This window comes from Myodes glareolus, chromosome 12 (genome assembly GCF_982192425.1).
Source record: "Myodes glareolus chromosome 12, mMyoGla1.1, whole genome shotgun sequence".
NCBI classification, from domain to species: Eukaryota; Metazoa; Chordata; class Mammalia; order Rodentia; family Cricetidae; genus Myodes; species Myodes glareolus.
Window position 1 is genome coordinate 2,660,822 of NC_142037.1, and position 19,837 is coordinate 2,680,658.

The following is a 19,837-nucleotide window of genomic DNA, read 5'->3' on the forward strand; positions in this document are numbered from 1 at the left end:
AAGTCCTCCCACACTCCCACACTATCAGTTTTGGGCCAGTAAAGGGCAGAACAGCTACTTTATGGCCTTGGTCTTATTTTCTGAATCCTTAGTTGGAGCTTCATAGGGAAGAACTCGAGTTAGTTAAAACACCGTAATCCAGAGGCCTGCTCTGGCCCTTGGGAGGCACAGTGAGAGCAAATACATTTAATATATCAATAGTATAATAACAGTAATTACATATATAAAGTCTGCAGTGCCCACCCCATCTCCTTCAATGGCTTATAACACTTCCCACAATACCCCAGAATGGGGTTCCATTCGACCTGGCAGAGATGAATCTCCTGGGAGAGTCAGGGATGGGAAGAGAGGTGGGCTGTCAGCAGAGCCTGTCCTGCGGTGTGCCTAGCACGGGTGGGGAAAGTGCGAGATCGATGTTTCCCTGCCCCCGGGGGGTGGGGGGGCAGAAAGCAAGCAAACAGGGCCACTCTGGCTCCAAGCAGGGGAGGGCTAGAGAGAGAGCAGCAACAGGGAAAGCTCTGGTCCTTGCCCCCATCTCTGTCCAGGAAGCAGAGGGAGGGAAATGAGTTCTCCATTTTGTCCCATTGGCATCCCAGCCTAAAATGTGCTGACAAGGGGTGCAGCCAAGTTCAGGATCTTCTCTGGAAGCCAGGAGAGAAGAGGGAGATGGGTTGGGAGAGGCATGAAGCTGACTCCCGTGCACCGGAGGCCAGGAAAGAAGGCACGCTGGATGTGGGAGAAGGGTGGCTGACTTACCGCTCACAGAGGCGTGGTGGGGTCACTCAGGGCTCGCGAATGACTCTGAGAACAGAGAAATGGCACTGGGTTTAGACATTTCTCTATTGCGTATGTCTCTCCCTGCTTCTTAAGGCTTTTTTTTTACCTCTGACCTTGATGCTTCTCAGCCAGGCCTAGGGGAGAGGAGAAAGGCAGGCTGGGTAATAAACCCAATCTGTGGCATCAGCCGAGAGGAGCAATATCTAGTTCCTCTACTCCTCAATGTCGGATGGTCAGAAAAGCCTACCCAGAAAGAGAGCACCTGCTCCCAGCCTTACTGCAGGAACTTACCTGCCGGGAGAGCCCTAAGATCCCTCCACTGGCCAGAGAGGGAGTGCTGCTCCCAGGGTGCGGAGGCTGCAGGTTGGGGCCGGTTCTTGGTCCTGGGGACCCATCTCCAGAAGAGTCAAGTGTTTCTGAGGCTGGAGGGGAAGCTAGGGTAAGAGCAGGCATAAAACCCTTCCAGGTTACCTTAAACAACCAAGCTCCTCAGGCAACAGGGAGCTGCGAGTCACCATAGCAATCCACTTGCAAGAGAACCCCCCTACCAAGAGGCAGGAAACTGTCAGCAGCATCATTAGAGCAACCAGGGAAGAAGCGACAGGAAACTAAGAATTGCCGTGGTGAACCGGGAGGGTACAACAGGAAGCTGAGGCAGTTTCCATAGAAACTCAAGGAGAGCTAGAGAGAAAGGTACAGAAGAAGTGCTTCTTAGCAAAAGGCTGCTGTAAGCATCTCCCTAGCAACCAGATGGAAGGCTCTTTTAGCAACGGGAAGCTGTATGTAGTTGTCATGGCAACTGGGCTACTTGGCTAGAAAAAGGAATTGCTTAGCAATAGGCAGCCTGAACATCACCATGACCCAGCGGTTGGGGGCCACCCCTTGAGAGGTGCCTCACCCAGGGAAATCTGCTTGACGTCCAGATCCCAGGCCTCCTCCTCGACGCGGGCAGGCAGGGAGCAGGCTCCCGGTGAGAGGCCGGGAAGGGACGGGCCAGCATGCTCAAAGGATGATACCGCTACGGAGGCCCGGGTGCGGGCGGCTGCAGAGAGTGGGGAGTGGGGTGGTGGGGTGCTGGTGTGGAAAAGTCCTCCTGGCTCCTGGAGGAGTCCCACATTTTGGGAAGAGTTGCCCACTCAGGACTCAGGATCCTTCCTAACATCTCCCCTTTGCTTTTATATCATTAGTCAAGGCCTGACTGGGAGCACACCCCTGCCCCCTGCACCCTGGACCTCACCTCTTCCAGTGAGCAGGGCACTCAGTGTCCGTTCTCCGAGGGCCTTAATGTCCAGGAAAGGCTTATTCCCAATGCCCATGGAAACCATCTGCTGCACTCGGAGCTCTAGGGAACAGAGGCCCGGTTTGCAACCTTTTCTCGGCCCCCGCCTCAGGGTTAGCACACTGCTGCTGACACTCAACCATTCTTCTTGAATGGAAGAATATCATTCAAGAATGGAAGGTATCCCCCCTTCCTTGACCATCACGGCTTAGACTGTAAGGGTGATCTGTGGCCTCTTCAGACATGCATCTGTTCTTTGCTATATAGTTCATCCTGTCCATTTGGCCTCCTAACCACTGTGTGTGTGTGTGTGTGTGTGTGTGTGTGTGTGTGTGTGATGTGTGTGCATTTGCACATCTGGGTGTGGATGAGGCATAAACATTTGGAGGACAGAGGACACGCTGGGTGTCAGTTGATCTTCACTGTGTTTATGGCTGACCTCTTGATTGGTTTTGGTGTGCATATGCCACGATGGCTGTCTGGCATGCTTCTGGAGGAAAGTCTCCCATGTGCTCTGTAGCAGCAATGAGATTACAGATGTCCCTGTTACTACATTTGCAGTACTGCTGGCTTTTGTGTGGGTTCTGGGGATTTGAACTAGGGTCTTCACACTTGCATGGCAAGCACTTTTGCCTTATCCAGTGAGCCCATCTTCCTGTGCAGTGACTTTTCATGGAACACTCAGCTGCCCTTTATCGTGGACATTAAGAGCAAAACTCATGCTTTTGCGCATCTGTGTGATTTGTCAAGTGCTTCTATACGTATCACCTACTTGACCCTCCCATCACGCTGAGCTGAAGAAAGCACTTTGTCTTTTTCAGACTGATAGAATGACTCAGAAAATCACAACAAAACGCAAATCAAAGCCCAGTACCAACCAACGACAAAGGAAAGCTGTTGTCTGGGTCAACAAGTGGCACCAGTCTTCCTAAGCCCGGTCCAGTAAGCAGTTCTGCACCTCTTGTGGAGACATTTGCTCTTTTCCTCGAAATTCCTAGCTTTCTCTTTTCTTACGGATAATTCTGTCTCGGGCATAGCTCTCGAACCAGACCTTGAGCTGTCTCTGAAGGCTTCCTTCCTGTCATCTCCACACTCTCCACCTCCTCATGGAGCCCATTACAGTCTGCCCATTACCCTTGTTGTGGGCTGCCTGTCTCCACAGCAGCTGGGCAATAGAACTTGTCCACTTGAGTTTGGTCTCTGGAGAGGCAGCCTGCAAAGTGTATGCTTCTCGTGTGCGTCGTCGCCGGAACCACAGCTCAAAACAGAGCCCACTCTCCCCGATGTTCTCCGTCAGCCCCATGTCAGCCGTCTGGGGGGGGGGCAGGAGAGACAGGGTCCCCGTTAGGTGGCAGCACATCGGCAAGCAGCTACCAAGCGCTCTACAGTCTGCAGAGCAGCCCTGGTTGACAGAAGGAAAAGGGGGCTCACGGAGACAAGAAGCCCCTTTGGTAAGGATATACCCCATATGTGTGCTATTCCAAACACAGACCTTTGCCTCTGCCCTACCTTTGAAGAGCTAACGCAGGGCAGTTTGGAAACCGTTAGTATTATTCCACCTGGTCCAGAACTGTGGGCTGCTATGGATGCTTACAACTGGTTATAGCCCAAAGCAAGGCCTGTCTCGAGTTCTATCTACTTCAGTGAAGTTAAGGGGTGTCTGTGTCCTTTCTCTTCTCATACCAGGTACCACCTTTAACTCAAAAGACACGTGTGATTTTTTTGTTTTGTTTTGTTTTTCTAGACAGGGTTTCTTTGTGTAGCCCTGGCTGTCCTGGAACTCAGAGATCCGCCTGTCTCTGCCTCCTGAGTGCTGGGATTAAAGGCCTGCGCCACCACCGCCCAACAGGCATATGCGTTCTCATTCGGAAGATTTTTTTCCATTCTGTCTTGAAATGCCTCAGTAAATCTTCTGACACCCTAAAATTGATGACTAATTAGAGACCAAAACCCATTTTAGGTGATGGAGATTCTGAACTTGTTTGACGTTAAACTTCCAGAATATCCTGCATTCTTACGAAGACCATGACTACTCCATGCCGTGTACCTTGAACGCCTGCTTGTAAGTGAAGGTCTCAGGTCCCCCCTCAGAGCCCTTGAACTTGCTGAACAAGAGCAGGTCCTCGAAGAGAAAGACGTGGCGGAGGCACTTTTTCCGGCCACAGAAGACAGTGAATGGGTCCCGATGCAGGAGCTGCCCCTGTTCCTTCAGATCTAGCTGGAGAAAGGAAAAGGCAAAGCTGGTTAGGGGCCTGTGTGAGGAGTCCTGGCTGTTGGCAGGATCAGGAAGTCAGGAGGGCTTCAGCCTAATCCCATCGACTGCTTCTCATGCACAATGCCTAGCAGCTGTCATTCTTCCGAGCCGGTGCCCAGCCTGCCATGGTAAAGTCTTTGCGTACTGGAGATGCAGAAAGAGAGCCAGCAAAGAATGTGGGTACGTTTATCTTGACCAGTGGTTCTCAACCTTCCTAGTGCCGAGATACTTGAATGCAGTTCCTCATAAGGTGGTGACCCCAACCATAAAATTATTTTCGTTGCTACTTTATAGGCTATAATTTTGCTACTTTTATGAACTGTAATGTAAATACCTGTGTTTTCCCTTGGTCTTAGGCAGCCCCCATTGAAAGGGTCATAACCCAAAGTTGAGAACCACTGATCTAGAGGGAGTACAGTTCTAGCCTGATCTGGAATCAGTGTGGGAAAGAGATCAGGTTGAGGAAGAGACAGTAGTCTAGACACGTAGAAGCAGACAGGCAAGAAGAACCAGGAAAGAATGGACAAGCACAAGGCTGATGTAGAACAGAGGGTGTTGGACATAACTGAGGCAATGAAGGACAGACAGCCTGGGGCCCTCAGACTTCGGGTCTGCTTTATGGTCACAGCCTACACTGTTTCCAGAGAAACAGGGTTTCTCTGTAGCTTTGGAGCCTAACCTAGAACTCGCTCTTGTAGACCAGGCTGGCCTCTAACTCACAGAGATCCGCCTGCCTCTGCCTCCCAGCTGCTGGGATTAAAGGTGTGCACCACCGTCTGGCTGACTACACTGTTTCTAAGGCCCCAGAGTTACAGTTTGAACAAGAGTCAGCAGAGGACAGGACCTTACCTCACAGCCCCGCACAGCTTCCACGGCAAGCAGATCTCTGCCTCGGGCCTCTTGTTCCTGGAGCAACTGTACAGCAGTCCTGAGGGCCTGGCGCTCGGAGCTTAGCTCAGGCCCAGCTTCCCTAAGGAGCTCCTCCAGGAGCTGTCCGTACCGAGCCAGCTGCTCCAGAGGCTGCTGCAGGGCCCGGGGCAAGCAAGGGCTGCTCTCTATAGAACCCTAGGATAGAACCACAGCCAGGGATGAGAAGACCCAGGGCCGGGGCTGCTAGGGGCCCAAATCTGAGGACAGAAATGTGGTAGGCTGGGTATAGGCTTTGGGGAAGACCTGGGGATATACTCTTAAGGCAGAGCAAGGGGTCTTCAAGACGGCTCTGTGGGTAAGGTGCTTTCCACCAAGTCTGACAACCCGAGTTTCATCCCTGGGACCCACATGGCAGAAAGAGAGATTGACTCATGGAGTTTCTCCTCTGACTACACACACACACACACACACACACACACACACACACACGGACATGTACACACACACACACCATTCAATACAAATGTAAAAATATTTTTTTTCAAAGTAAAGAGAAAAAAATACAGATGTCAAAGAGTTGGCCCAGAAGCTAAAGGAACTTGTCACTAAGCCTGGGAATCAAGTTCCATCCCTGGGACCCGGTGGTAAAAGGAGAGAACTAGCTCCTGTGAACTGTCCTATGACTTCCTCACACATGCTTGGCACACACGTGCACGCACCCCCCCCACACCCACTGACTTCCTCACACATGCTTGGCGCACACGTGCACGTACCCTCCCCCCACACACATACACAATGTAATTTTAAAAAGGAAAGGAAGCAGGCAGGGCCTCAGGAGATGGAGCTGTCCTGTGATGAAGGGGAGCCCAGCTCTTAGCTACTTATGTTCACACCTTTCACACGAACTCCTTTGACCCTCAAGCGCCGGTGAGCCGGACAAAGTGCATACTGTCCTTGGTAATCACACGCAGAAACAGGCTTGGGGCCAAAGAGACGGCTCAGCAGCCAGGAGCACTTCCTGCTCCTGCAGAGGACCTGAGCTCAGTTCCCGGCACCCACATAGTGTCTCCTAGGTGTCTTTAATTGCAGTTTAAGGTGATCTGATATTCTCTTCTGGCCTCCTTGTGTACTGGACACAGTGCAATACACATACGCACCACATGTACACCTGCAGGCAAACAGCCACACGCATACAATAAAAACAAATAAATCTGCCAGGCACACGCCTGTGTTGTGTTGGCACATGCCCTTAATCCCAGCACTTGGGAGGCAGAGGCAGGAGGATCTCAGTAAATTCAAGACCAACCTGGACGACTAAAAGAGTTTAAGAAGGGTTGTGTTCTCTGAGAGTTCAAGGTGGGGTGAGTTTTTAGGTCTTCCTGATTCCTTCTCTTACAAAATTTTCTCATTCTACTTTGTGTGTGTGTGTGTGTGTGTGTGTTTGTGTGTGCACAAACGTGTGGAATCAGTGAGAACACAACTCATTTTCAGGAACCACTTCTCTCATTGTACCATGTTGTTTCTGGGCTGGAACTCGGTTGTTGGTCTTGGAGGGAAGCATGCCTTCCTGCCATCTCATCGACCCACTTCTCTTAGAAAGGTTTACCTTGGCCGAGGGGGTGAGTGCAGCCAGACCACTCTCCAGTTTATGTCTGTGCTTCACGAACTGTGCATAGAGGTTGAACTGGTCCCCCTGTACCAGTAAGGAAGAGGTAGTAAGTGTCCCTGATGAGGGACCTGTGGATGCTTTTCTTCTCCCATCCCCACTGCCCGAGGAGGAATAAGCAGACAGCACTCTGCTTGCCAGGAATCGACAGTGAAGTTCATACAACACCCGAAGACAAGTAACAAGGGGCCAAGTTGGGGGACCACACAAGAGGGAGAGGGACGGGGGGGGGGGCGGAGAAGTGAGGGGGACCGTAGATAGGGCAGAACGCAGGAAGGGAGAAGATTTGGGAGTTTAGTGGGTTGCTCACGTGGCGAAGGAAGCAGGCCCCAATGCGCAGGGGATGGGAGCTGCAGCCCTGAAGCTCCTGTAGGAAGTGCGACCCGTGGAAGCTGCGAAGTCTCTCTCGGGCACTCAGGGCTGCGGCCCAGGTGCAGCGAAGCTCGGGAGTCAGCTCGGGCCCAGGCGGTGGCACCGGCTCATTCAGAGCGGTGATGTACTCTTGCTCACAGGCAATCATTTCCGACACTAGACGCTGCTGGGCGCTGTAGGCACAACCAGAGTAGCGGAGGCGTCACTGGGTGTCACTCTGGCATGGGGAAGAGTCACTGTCCCCAGCAGTTCTCTCCTGGTCTGAACTCTCACCTGATGCTGCGTTTGCGCTCCATTCGAGGGGTGCCTACTCCCCAGGGCCCATCTGGTCCTCCAGTCCGACCCAACAGCACGTGTTCTCGGGGTGAACACGTCCTGTCCACCACTTCAGTACTAGTAACTTCCAGGCCTCGGATCAGCACAGCCCTCGGGGGTCTTCCGTCTACTTCTGGAGCTAGCTCAAGGCCTTCCTCCTCATGGTCCTCCCCACACGGGGTCAGAGAGCAATGTGATGGGGCTGCCCGTGGTCCTGGGCTGCTGGGAAGAAGCAGGGAGCTGAGGCTGGGTGAAGGGCTGTGGGCTCCATGCTGGGCCCCTGTGCTGCTGGCGCTGTCTGCCCGTCGTCGTCTGTGGCCTCGAGGACTGGCCTCTTCTCCCAGCTGCTGCTGAATCCTTCTTTCCAGCTCTTGGCAGCGTGCCCGGCATCGGCCCCATTCTCGAAGGACTGCTGGGCTGCCCAGGTCCAGAGCCAGGGCTCGCATCTCCTGGAAGGTGCCCGCACTGGGCTCCGGGGCCCGCCGCAGGGCTAGGGCTGCCAGCACAGCGTCACGCCCAGGTCCAGCTCCCGCCAGCCGAGCAGAACCCTCATCTACCCATTCATGTGCCTACAAAAGCCAAACAGGTTGGAGGTGGAGGAAAAAGGTGAGGACACACGCCACTTCCAAACACGTATCCCACTGCCAATGGCTCCCTTTGGGCCTGCCCTCCCTCTGCCCAGCATCGCAGCATAACCTATGGAGATGGTGCGGACACAGAGGAGCTAGTACTTACACACACAGCACAGAGTCAGGCTTGTACTAATGGCTTTCACACAGTGCCTCACCTAACTTTCACAGCAGATGTGCAAATGTCTTCAAAGGACCTACCTCGGGTCATTCAGCCTGGGCAAGCTAAAAGCCAGAGCCAAGGAGATGGGCTTCTAAGGTACCACTCTTAGTCGCTGCCTGACCAACTTCTCCAGGCTGAAGAGAGAAAATCGGCTCAGGAGGGCGCTCCGCACCCACCTGTTGGAAGAAGCGCTGCAGCCGTAGCGCCCGATGGAGGCTACTCTCAACCTGCTCCAGCCGTTGTTCGAAGACATCCAGAACTTTCTGGGAGGCGATGTCTTCCTCCAGAGCCAAAGCTTCCCGGGCCTGGGCGAGGCGCTCCTGGAGAGAGGGATCTGTGCTCAGATCTGGTCCTCTCCCGGTGACCCTCACCCCCATCTCCTCTCTGTCCTTACCTGCACCTCAGTGCTGAAAGTCCGGAACCGCAGTTCTGTCTCTTGCAAGACCGAGAGTGAGTTTCCTGGCATGGCAAAGCTGGCCAGCTGCTCTTCTCCTGGGCCGGAAATCCACTGCAACACCTGAGAGGGAAGGGGAGGTGGTGAACGGGCCAGGCTAAGACCCACTCGGCTGCCATCTCATCCCGTTTTGTCTCTCTGGTGCTGTGAGACTCACACGGTGAATGACAACAGTTCCCACAGGATTAAATGAGAAGCTGACTCTGCCTTCTTTGGTAAAGTGCTATATGAACAGAGCTGTGAGGAGACCTGGGTTATTGTGCCAGGGCAAGGCCAGGATGAGGAAACAGATAAGATGGGCATGCACCAAAGAAAGGAGGAATGAAAGTTACTTGGATAACAGGGCCAAGAGGAATTCCACAGCTAATGTGTGGTGAGCAGGAACCTAGGCAGCAAGCCTGAAGGACGGCCCAGGAGATACGTGTATGTGCACGCGCACGTGGGTGTGTGTATGTGTGTGCACGAGTATGTGTGTGCATGTGTGTGCGCGTCTATGTGTGTGTGTGTATCCAGTTCAACTTTCCTATTGTAGGGAATCTCCTACTCTTTCTGAAATGCTTGACTAGTTTTTTCCTCCGAAGAAAGCCTGGAAGCTAGGGTGGAGCAGCTGGAAAATACGAAGTCTCAGAATGTTCCTAAAAGTCAGTGCCAGCGAGAGCCACTTTTGGAGTTCTCTGCTGACTTCACGCCCCGTCCTACCTACCTGTGCGCTGTCTGCACAGGAAGGGGCAACTCGGCAGCAACATCTATACCTTGCAGAGCTCGGTCTCAAAGCTAAGCACTTTAACAATAGGAGATAACCCTGGATGGAACAACCGCAGCCAGCAGGCAGCCCTAGAACACAAAAACCCTGGCTCCCCTTTAGCACAGACTTTGAGATGCCCCTTCTATACCTACACACAGATCCATGGGGTATATATTCACAGTGCAGTAGTTAAGGAAAACCACCAGATTTTAAGTCCCCCTTCCCTTCACAGCACACAGACAGCAAATTCCCACAGAGTTTAAGTCCAGAAGAGAAGGACCAAGGTTCAGCGAAGCCAGTCTTATTCTTGAATCTTAAGAGGCCTGTGGTTCCTCTTAGAAGCTGACAATGTAGGAGACAGGGTCTTTTTGCCTCCATTTTGGAGGATGGTAATGCATAAGGAGTCAAGGAAAATGTGGAGCCAAAGAGCTCAGCTGTTTACTACCAGGCTTGGTTAGGCTGGCATCCCAGCAAGATGATGAAGGCAGGAGTGAGGAGCACCAGGTACACAGTGACTTCCAGGCCAACCTGGGCTACATCAGATCTCGTCTCAGAAAACCCCAAACAAAACAAAACATTTATTATCTTTACACTAAGGAGGTTGCACCGAGTCAACCAGCTGATTCCAGGGTTCCCTTTGGGCGGTGAACACTTCCCACTATATCAACGATCCTGACCAAAGACAGACAGGGGTTGACCTTCTGGCTTCTTTCTACTGGTGCAGAGATGCTCCTGCCCTCATGCTGAGTCTCACACTTCCATGACTGACCTCTAGGGGAGGGAGGAGGGAAGCTGGAAGGATGTCCCCCATGCTTAGTATCAGCAGAGATGCAGTTAGGCAGGGGCAGGCTCCCAGGCTAAGGGTGTGGGGAATCTCCTCACCTGATGGAGCTGGCGCAAGCGTTGGCGTTGTTCCTGCTTCTGCACACGTAGGTTGGAGAGACGCACAAGTTGGTGGATGGCCTCATCTACCTCCTGGTATAACACAGCTGGGCCTGGACCCTCTAGCCTGGGGAAAGAGAGGCAACACTGAGTCTCTGCCCTTGTCAAGCTCGCCAGTTCTGTCTTTGTATCTGCAGGGATGCAAACATCACAGGTGTCATGACAGCGGTAATCAGTCTGTGAAGGTTATAAGTGTAAAGACACAATATCTTACTGTAAAGGCAGGTAACTGCAGACTAAGAATTATCTGTCACTTAAAGGTTAGGTCACCTCTCTGCGACCTGCCTCCCCCCATTTGCCTCGGCACACCCGTCTCTCATACTTGCTGCTGTGAGTGGAGCGTAGTCGCATCAGGACGGCTCCTCCAGTCCGCTGTAGTGCCGCCAGCCGAGGATCTGCCAGCACCTTTCGCAGCGGCTCAGGCGTTCCCACCGCCTCCTTGGGACAAGGAGATACCTGGAGTTCCACTAACGTGCCCACCCCAGTCCCACCCCTTCCACACCCGCCATTATTTCACCTCGGTCCACACCTCTTCCTCTTCCTTTGCTTCTGCTGCTCCCTCTAGCTCCTCGATGGCCTGCCGCACAGAGGCCAACACGCCCTGGCACAAGCTGCACAGCCTCGCCACCTCCTGCAATCCACATACAGAGATGGAGATAAGGGCCGGGTTCAGGATAAGAAATATGCCGGGCATGGTGGGTCTTTTTTTTTTTTTTAATTTAATTTATTATATATTCAGTGTTCTGCCTGCATGTATCCCTGAAGGCCAGAAGAGGGCACCAAATCTCATTACAGATGGTTGTGAGCCACCATGTGGTTGCTGGGACTTGAACTCAGGACCTTTGGAAGATCAAGCAAAGCTCTTAACCACCAAGCCATCTTTCCAGCTCTGGTAGGCCTTTCTTAATCCCAGCACTCCAGATGCAGAGGTGGGAGAATCTCTGAGTCTGAGACCAGCCTGGCCTGCATAGTTAGTCCCAGGACAGCCAGGGTTATAAAGAGAGACTCCGTCTTAAAAACAAAGAAAGGAAAATAAATAAAGGTAGACACAAACAAACAAATAAATAAAATAAAAGCCCACAAGATGGAGATGGAGCCCTGGTGACCTTTGTGGAAATAATGCTAGGTTTACTTTCTGACTTTGTTGCTTCCAAGTTATACAATACTGGGCAAGTCCACAATTCCTAAAATTTATTTTATTCAATAGTAAAGTCAGAATAAATATAGATTTTGTAAAATCTAAGGAAGTGGTATCAGCCTGGCACTGGCATGGTCACAACACACAGGACAGCTTGGTATGTGAGTTTCCTTTGCCATCCTGCCTCGGTCTTCACTCTGCCAAGCCCTGCCTCCAGCTCTCCCTAACTGCTGTCACTAAGAACTGCTGTTTGTAGTCATCTGTGATCAAGCTGATTCCTCTATTCTTAAGCACTTACTACACTTAGGATCATAGAAGCGTGAAGGTAAGCAACAGAGGCTCTCTAGAGACCACGCCAAGGGTGAAGATCCTGCACCTTGTGGGTACTGGTGTAGAGAGAAGGTACGGAAAGGCATCATATCCAGAAGTTACGTAAAGTACCACGGAACCAACTTCCCAACTCCCAGCATTTTCTAGACACCAACAAAGCTATCACAAATACTTTCCTACGTGTTTTATGATATCTTAAAAGCCCCTACTAGAAAGTATCCCTTACTTAGTGTCATGTTAATAATCTGACAAACTTGGGGGGCAGGGAGCTGGAAAAGATTGCTCAGTGGTGAAGAGCAAGTATTTTTCTTCCAGAAGACCCAGGTTTGATTCCCAGCACTCATATGTGGTTCTGATGGCTCCAGCCTCTAGGGACACCCACATTTACTCACATATACACAGAGATATGTGTACATGCTTAAAAATGAAACCAATCTTACAAAATTGAAAGAATATTACAAATGTGGGTGGTAACTGGAAAGACAGTTCACAGGTTGAAAGCACTTGTTGCTCTTGCAGAGAACTGGTATTCAGTACACAGGGCCGCAGGGTGGCTCACAAGCTTCTGTAACTCCAGTTCCAGGGGACCAGATGCCCTCTTCTGGCTTTCTGGGCACCAGGCACATGTGTACCTGAAAATATATGTATGTGAAGTACATACATATATGCAGGCAAAATATTCATACACGTAAGATAAAAAATCAAAAAGGAATTTAGTGAATCCTTCCCATCTTCACAGTGGCCAACAGCATCTGATCAAGATTCAGGAGTCGGAACTATTTTCTGAACTGAACGGAACTGCATCTCTCCCAGCCCCATGGTTATGCCTGTCTTTTGCCTTCTGCTACATTTCCAGTTCCCAGATTTTTAGGTGCTAAGGGCATTTACCTGATGTATCTCTACCCAGTGGTTGGGGGAGAGGTCCATGTGACCTCCTAAGTCCCATGGGAGCTCCTCTGGCTTGGCCACTCTTTTCAGGTCCTTTTCTGACAATGACTCAGCTCCCTGTAGACACAGGAAAGCAGGAGGGTTTTGCACAGGCCCCTTGGGATTCAGACCAATCCTAGAGATCAGTGAGCTTTCCCTCCCCTTTCCCTCACTGACAGGGGACTAGTGGGTGAGAACCTACCTGAAATTCACAGAGTTCAGGAGGAGGGTCGTCATGAATGAGAATCACCAGCCGCTGAATGAGCGGAGGGTTGCCTGAGTCCTAAGTGCAAAGAAGAATAGACCTAAGCTTTGGACAGTTGGATGGCCTGGCATGGCTGCCACCAGACAAAAGCGAGGACGTTGAGACATGCCTGTCTTAGGTTGTTGATTACCTGAAGCTGACTCAAGGCAGGAATAAGTGCTGGAGGCAGTGGGGGTGCTTTGCGGAGGTCAAGTAGGGTGGTTAGCCCCAATAACTGGAGATCAGGCCTGTGGGGGCAAGGAGAGCCAAAGACGTACGTGTGTGTGTGTGTGTGTGTGTGTGTGGCGCACACACACACGTGCACACGCTAAGGAGACAGCAAACAGAGAACAGAAGAAAGCGCAGGTCATCTGGCTTGGTGCTAACAGCCTTCAGAAAGTTAGTGCTACTATATTTGGGAAGCAATGAGCAAACGGCCGAGGTCTGGGACATGTGCCCAGCAGGCAACCTAACAATCACGAGCCTACACTGACATGGCTACAAGGTTGAAGGACTAGAACTCGATGTGCTACGATGGATACATCCAAGACCTTAGCATTTATCTGAGGTACTCAGTGTCACAAAGTATCTGCTGTCTGAATGAGTCTGCGCACTGATAATCTGGGCTCTATTGCAGAGGCTGATAGAGCCAGCAGTGTTGACGGCTTGGAAACCCGAGGACTGAAGTCGCAGGCAGTGCCTTGAGAAAGAAAGCAGTTTCCCCCACTGCACGAACACTCAGGGTGCTGAAGCTGGCCGCGACAAGTACCTCAGCAGCGAGTGCAGGTAACAAAGGGCATTGCTCAATATCTCTTGGGACGGTGAGGGCTCCTCAGGCAGGCATGGAGGCGTGATCGTCAGCAAAGCTCTCCCAGTCTGATCGACCCCTCCTGAAGACAGAAAACGGCCAGGCTATCCTGGCTGGAGCAATCTTTGACTACCTCCCCACCACCTTTCCTTCTTCCCATGTAAGCCCCTTCATACCCTCCCTGTGTGTGTGCTTGACATGTCCTTGTTTGTGTGTGCATACACGTGCACATGTGTGTGGAGGCCAGGGGTCAATGTAGGCTCTTTGGCGATCATTTTCCACCTCAATTTTTTTTTTTTTTTTTTTTTTTTTTTTAAAGACAGGGTCTCTCACTGAACCTGGATTATCTCTGGTTCAGCTAGACTGCCTGGCCAACGAACACCAGAAATCCACTTCCCTTTTCTTTCTTCTAGTGCTGGGTTACAGATCAGTGCTATGCCCAGCTCTCCTGTGGATGCTGGGGATCTGAACTCAGCCCTCCGGCTTGCAAAGCGGGCCCTTTATCAGCTGAGCCATCTCCCCAGCCCCTTTCCTTTTATTCACAGATGCCCACTGACCAGTCAGAACAAAGAATCCAGATGCCATCAAGTCCCAAGCTACAGGTGGGTCACCCAAGACGGGAGCTGGGGGTGCTTCTTCTGGGGTGCTGTCCTTTACATCCTGCAAAGTCTCCAGAGGCTGTTTTGGAGGGTCAGCTAGGATGAACCCTGGACCTGTGGATCCTGTGCAGATAGAGGCAGAGTTACTCTATTCTGTTCCCAGCCAAACCACAGCTTCTTCTCCAGTCCCCTTCCCGAGGCCCAGCTTGCCCTGGCCCTTGCCTCTGGGCCTGCCATCTCACCTGCTGTACACACCGGAATCAGCTCCTCTTGTTCACTCTCTCTGACCCCCTCTTCTGGAGGCCCGCCGTCTTCTGGGGGTGCAGGCTCTTTTCTATCTGCTGGCTTGAGTTCCTCTTTTGGTTCAGACTCTGGCTTCCCAGAATCCTCTTTCTCCTTAAGCAGGCTGCATTCTGCAGGTTCCTGTTCACTGGGTGAGGCCAGGCCGGCAAGGGTTTCCTGCTGCCTAGTCTCTTCCTTGTCCCTGGCGCTGAGTGGGTTACTGTCCCCTTTCATGGCAGCTCTGCCCGCAGCCCGCTTCTTTCTTCTGTTTCCTTTGCCTGTTTTTCGAGGGGTACCAGGTGGTCCCCCAGCCTCCCCTGCCAGGAGGCAGGATTCAGAGGCCTCCCCCAGAGTCTCTGCTGGGGGCTCAGATGCCTCCAGGGTTGTTGCATCTGGGTCTGCCTCAGCTCCTGGGGGTGAGTCAGAAGAGGTCCCAGTGCTGCTCCCCTCCCCAGGTGGGCGTGTCCCATCCTGGTCCCGAGACCCTAGGCCTTTTTGGTGCATCCATGCCCTGTGTCTGCGGTGCCGGCCCTTCCCTCCAGTACTTTTACGGGTGGGCACTGTGCGAGTCCTGGAGAGGCCTGAGGCCTCAGCATCTACGGGGCTTCCCCTCATATGAGGCAATGTTACCTCCAACAGTTCTACATATTCACCCTCTGGACCTTCTGCAGGAGCATTGTGTCCATCCCCGGGACTCCGGGTACCCAGCACCTCCTCAGGGAGTGGAGAGCTAGGAAGCCCCGGAGGTCCAGAGGGCAGTTCCGCGGTCAGTGTACTTGGCTGATGTCCGACCATGAGGCCCTCTTTGTGCACAAATCTTGGGCAGATGAGCTCAGCCCAGGGCAGCCTCTGAATTCCAGAGGGTGCAGACAGGAGGCACGTGCTGAGGCGCCCCGTTGGCCGGTCCTTGTTTATGCCTTGCAGCCACTCGGGGGTGAATAGGTAGGCACAGGCTTCATTGGGCACTGGCAGCTCCTGCACCCGTCCACCTCCTGGGGCCAGACATTTCAGTGCCAAACGGGGAGCTTGGGCTGCTGAGGGCACTACCTGCAGGTAGAAGTCGCCAGGGCGCAGCAGTTGCCAGGGAAGGGCTGCTAGCTGTACCACTATCTGCTCATGCAAGCAGAGTGGCCAGCCCTCGTGGAAGAAGAGGAATCCACTATACTGGGCCTGGAAAGAGAAGTGAGAGGCTGCACTCAAGGCCTCTGCTGAAGAAACCAGCAAGCAGGGGGAGGGGCATTGTGAGGATAAGTCTACACTAGGCAGGGCTGGCCTTACTTCTGGTGAGTTAAAACCCCCAGGGGATAGGAAAGGAGACCACGTGGCAGAGGAAAGAACCAAAGTCCTTGATCCTTTGGAAGCTTTCCTAGAAAGCCAGCTGCGTATGTGGGAAGGTAAGGACCCAGTCAGTACAGCGTCACCAGATGCCACTGTCTTGGAGGAATCAAAGACTGTTGGTGTTTCTGTCTGCAGAAGTGAAGACTTTTCTGAGTCACGTCTGAGTCTGAGGGAGTATCCTAAGACATTCACAAGGTAATGTTTGAAACTTGTTCTGAAAAAGTCAGGGTCTTTTCAGGAGAAGTCGATGTTTGTTAAGAGTCAATAGTTAAGGAAAATAAATATACCTGCATATGTGTTAGTGTTTGAGTGGTCACAATCAGTGGGAGGTCAGCAAATGAGACCTAAGGGTTCCTGTGGAGAACAGGATTGGGAAGACTGTGTCTCCAAGTGGGTGGAAAGTAGCCTGGCAGAAAAGGGTTAACAGCCACTCACACAGGCTTCCTGCTGGACCTTGGCAAGCAGGTGTTTAGCAGGTACCAGGAAGTCCAGCGTGTACCTCAGCGCATCCTCCTGGTAAGTCCTCTCCACCACCTGGAACACTTGGCCCAACAGGGTCGGGGCTGTGGCTTCAAAGGGTGGGTACAAGGCAGCCAGTGTGCTTTGCACACAATCCTCTACTGGCTCAGGCTCCTGGGAGAGACAAGACCAAGCTATAGAGATAACTAGAGCTTACACTAGCATGGCTCTGGGGGAGTTCGCTGGTCCTAGATCATGTGAGCACAGCGGGTAATCAGAACATGCTGACTGAATGAGCCAAAGGGTAGGAATGGGGGATGATAGTCAATACCTACAGGCTTACCCTGGCTTCACATTATAGCTCCAAGACCTTGATTTTAGAGATGCAGGGAGAATTTGTTATGAATGACTCTGATCAGGATTGTTCCAGGTACTTATATATTGGGGTGACTGCATGGATTCACCTGCACAGGTCGGGCCACTTGACCTTGTTGATGGTCAAGAATTCTGGTAGATGGGGAAGGGTATGAGGCTTCTACATAGTCATCTAGCCAATAGATTCCCCCCAGAACTCACCATCCGGATACCTTTATCATAAGTGGAGGTGTGCCCACCCACAAACCATGGCTGACTGATAGATGGGAAGAGACAAGACAAGAAGACAGTGACTATCTCAGGTCTTTGAAGCATCCCTGACTTCCATTCACAGAGCCTGTGGGATTGGCTGTCATGAACTGCCTGGGGCCATGTGAAAGAAGATAGAGACAAACGGAACTCTTGGAGAAGAGAGGAGGAATATTGATGCTGTGCAATCACGTTGAATTTTACCTGGACCTCAAAGACTAAAAATTTTATCTAGTCTCAAAAACTAAGCCATGTCCCATTCTGACCCACTTCCCTAAGTGAATCATTGGGGTAACTTTCTTCAGCTCATTCCCTAAACAAAATCCCTCTGTTGCAAATCTTTCAAGATGGCTTTTTAGTTTCTTTTATCAAACGTCTTTGTTGTAAACGAGGAAAGGGGCATTCTGCAATATTTACCGAGCTCTCAACCCATAGCAAACAGTTCTGGTTTCGCTCCAAGACAAAAAATTGCTTATTTTACTCCTAAATCCTGGCTGTTTGAGAAGATTAGGGTATTCAGTCACCCCAGAGACCAGCATTCTGTGTTATCAGCGCGCAGACTCGGCCCCAAGGTGTGGGCGAGCAGACAGACCCTCAGTGTTGCCGGGACTGTGTACGTGGGTGGGGGAAAAGGGTTGGGGTGAGGCTGAGTGGGCCTGGGCTCTGAAGTTAGGATCCGGGGCGCTACAGCTTGAGCAGCGAAGCAGCTGCAACCCATTAGGGGCGGTGAGCTCATGGCTGAACAAGAGTCGCAGCCACAGGAAACGGCCTCAGCAGGAGGGGAGGAGGGGTCTGGAGCAGGCGGAGGTGGGCAGGAGCCCAAGACACCAGGCCTCTGGTCGGCGGGGACCAGAAAGACAAGCGAGACTGAGTCAGCTCTCACTGGCCTAGTTCCTGTCTAGCTCCAACCCCCTGTGCAGGGTGATGCCTCCCGGGCTTTCTCCGTAGGCATTGCCCCGGGCAGGGCCTCTCCCCTTCCTCCACTCTGCAGTGAGCGCGGTAGGCTGCACCCGTCTGGGCAGTGGGCGCCCTCGCTAAGCACAGCCCACTCCTGCCGTAGTTCTTCAGAGTACTTCTGGTCGGAAAGTTCCAGGCTTAGCGTTCGATCCCGTTGACACGGGCTTCTGGTACCCTGAGTTGCTGCCCTCGGAGCCTCTGCCTAGTGCACAGAATTTCATCTAGCTCCCTCCTTGCAGCGGGAGGGCTCTGAGGCTGGCTCCTGTTCCCTGCAGCGGCGTGAGCCTTGGGGAACTTTGTCCCAAAACTCTGGTTTTGGCACTGGAAACGTCACGCCCACTGGTACTGCGGAACACCCCCTACCCACCCTTAAACTGCCCACTTTCTGTGAGGGAATTTCCCTTTGGACATGCCCTTTGGCCCTGGCCCAGCCACAGCTGTGACTAGTCCCTCAGGGCCGGATGGGTGGGCCCACCTCACCGGCTTGGGGACAGGGATGGAAAATGGTGGTTCCAGGCAGGTCAGTTCTCATGACCCGAGGCAGTGCCCTTTCCAGGGCTGCCGCCATACCAACTCGCAGAGGGTCTCCAGGAGTGAAAAACTGGATAAGGAGGGGGAGAGAAATCCCGGGAGAAGAAGACGGGCTGGGGGTGGGCTGTGTGCAAAGATCACGGAAAGATGGGGAGGCTGCAGAGAAGAAAGAAAGGGTCACGGCAATATTCGGTGGGGCAGGCAGTGGGCCGGCAGATAGAAGAAAAGAAGGGGGATGGGAGGGTAGAGAGCCTTCGGGGCGCCCAACAGCGCTAGGCGGGCACAGGAGGCACGGGGCTGGGGGCCCGGAGCGGGCTGCGCGAAGGCCGAGGGGAGACGGGGATGCGACGCGGGACTCACCATGGCTCGGCGTCGGGAGGCGTCCGATTCTCAGGCGGGTGGGCCGGCGGGGCGCGTCTGCCACCGCCTCCCTGCCGGCGCTCGGTCTCGCCGGGTCTGGCTGCAGGACAGCTCGCACAGCGGCCGCGGCTCCGTCCGTCCGCTCGCTCGCTCGCTCGCTCGCTCGGGCGCCCAGGCCGCGGGGCCCCGCCAGGGAGGGCCGAGACGGCCGCCTGCACCGCCCCGCCCAGCCTGGGACCCCAGCCGAGACGCCCCCTCCGTCTCTAGCCTCGCTGTCCGCTGCCAGCCCGCCCCGCCCCGCCCCGCACCCTCCGAGAACCGCCCAGCCGAGGACGCCCCGGGTTTCCCGCGTCTTCTCGCTCTGCGGGATCAGTTCAGCCTTAGCTCTGGACGCTGCAGAGGTCTCTCGTCTAGGACCGAGGTTGTCGAGCGGCCAGAAGCCTTCTTCCATCTCTAAGACTCATGACGCTTCTCCCTCCGGTCCGTGGCCAGGCTTGGCGAGGTCCTGGGGCCCAGATCCACTCACATGCTCCGGTTCCCTGTAGGTAGAGCTGAGGGCAGAGAAAGTAGGGGATCTCCCCAAGCCTTGGGCGTTTGCCCGCCCTTTTTCTCCTTCCACCTTCTTGGGTCTCGAGAGTCCAGACAACTACAATGAGCTTCTGTGTGCCGCCTGGGGAGGGCGGGGGATGAGGGGGGAAATTATGGAGAAGTAAAGGCTTGGCATGGGGGTGGGTGTTGTGCTCCTGGATCAGGATTCTTCTGTAGGGTCTGGGG

At 53.2% G+C, this 19,837-nt stretch overlaps 1 protein-coding gene and 1 long non-coding RNA gene across 12 annotated transcripts; one reads left to right on the forward strand and one right to left on the reverse strand.

The window, feature by feature from the left end:
• Positions 1 to 171: 171 nt before the first annotated feature.
• Positions 172 to 19,291, reverse strand: Arhgef40 (Rho guanine nucleotide exchange factor 40). Of its 11 annotated transcripts, none has more exons than XM_085698411.2 (26): positions 19,064 to 19,286; positions 16,568 to 16,765; positions 14,755 to 15,964; positions 14,471 to 14,635; positions 13,875 to 13,995; positions 13,257 to 13,353; positions 13,064 to 13,144; positions 12,823 to 12,939; positions 10,984 to 11,097; positions 10,789 to 10,904; positions 10,407 to 10,533; positions 9,483 to 9,560; positions 8,720 to 8,842; positions 8,502 to 8,645; positions 7,492 to 8,102; positions 7,157 to 7,391; positions 6,787 to 6,873; positions 5,160 to 5,375; positions 4,104 to 4,274; positions 3,191 to 3,368; positions 2,015 to 2,119; positions 1,676 to 1,819; positions 1,069 to 1,199; positions 884 to 911; positions 757 to 801; positions 172 to 641 (listed from the first exon to the last, which is right to left on the reverse strand). In XM_085698411.2, the coding sequence occupies exons 1-25, from the start codon at positions 19,064 to 19,066 to the stop codon at positions 779 to 781; spliced, it is 4,623 nt and encodes a 1,540-aa protein (XP_085554537.2). In that variant the 5' UTR covers positions 19,067 to 19,286; the 3' UTR covers positions 172 to 641; positions 757 to 778. The 11 variants fall into 11 exon arrangements, with proteins under 11 accessions (XP_085554537.2, XP_087768006.1, XP_087768008.1 ...); XM_087911880.1 differs by having other exon boundaries at positions 10,996 to 11,097; positions 19,064 to 19,285; XM_087911882.1 differs by lacking the exon at positions 19,064 to 19,286 and adding an exon at positions 16,420 to 16,486 and having other exon boundaries at positions 16,568 to 16,705.
• LOC125401377 (uncharacterized) lies at positions 13,570 to 17,561 on the forward strand. The gene is made up of 4 exons (XR_007232333.3): positions 13,570 to 13,891; positions 14,459 to 14,515; positions 16,268 to 16,327; positions 17,301 to 17,561. It is a non-coding gene; the product is annotated as an uncharacterized LOC125401377 (long non-coding RNA).
• Positions 19,292 to 19,837: the final 546 nt, after the last annotated feature.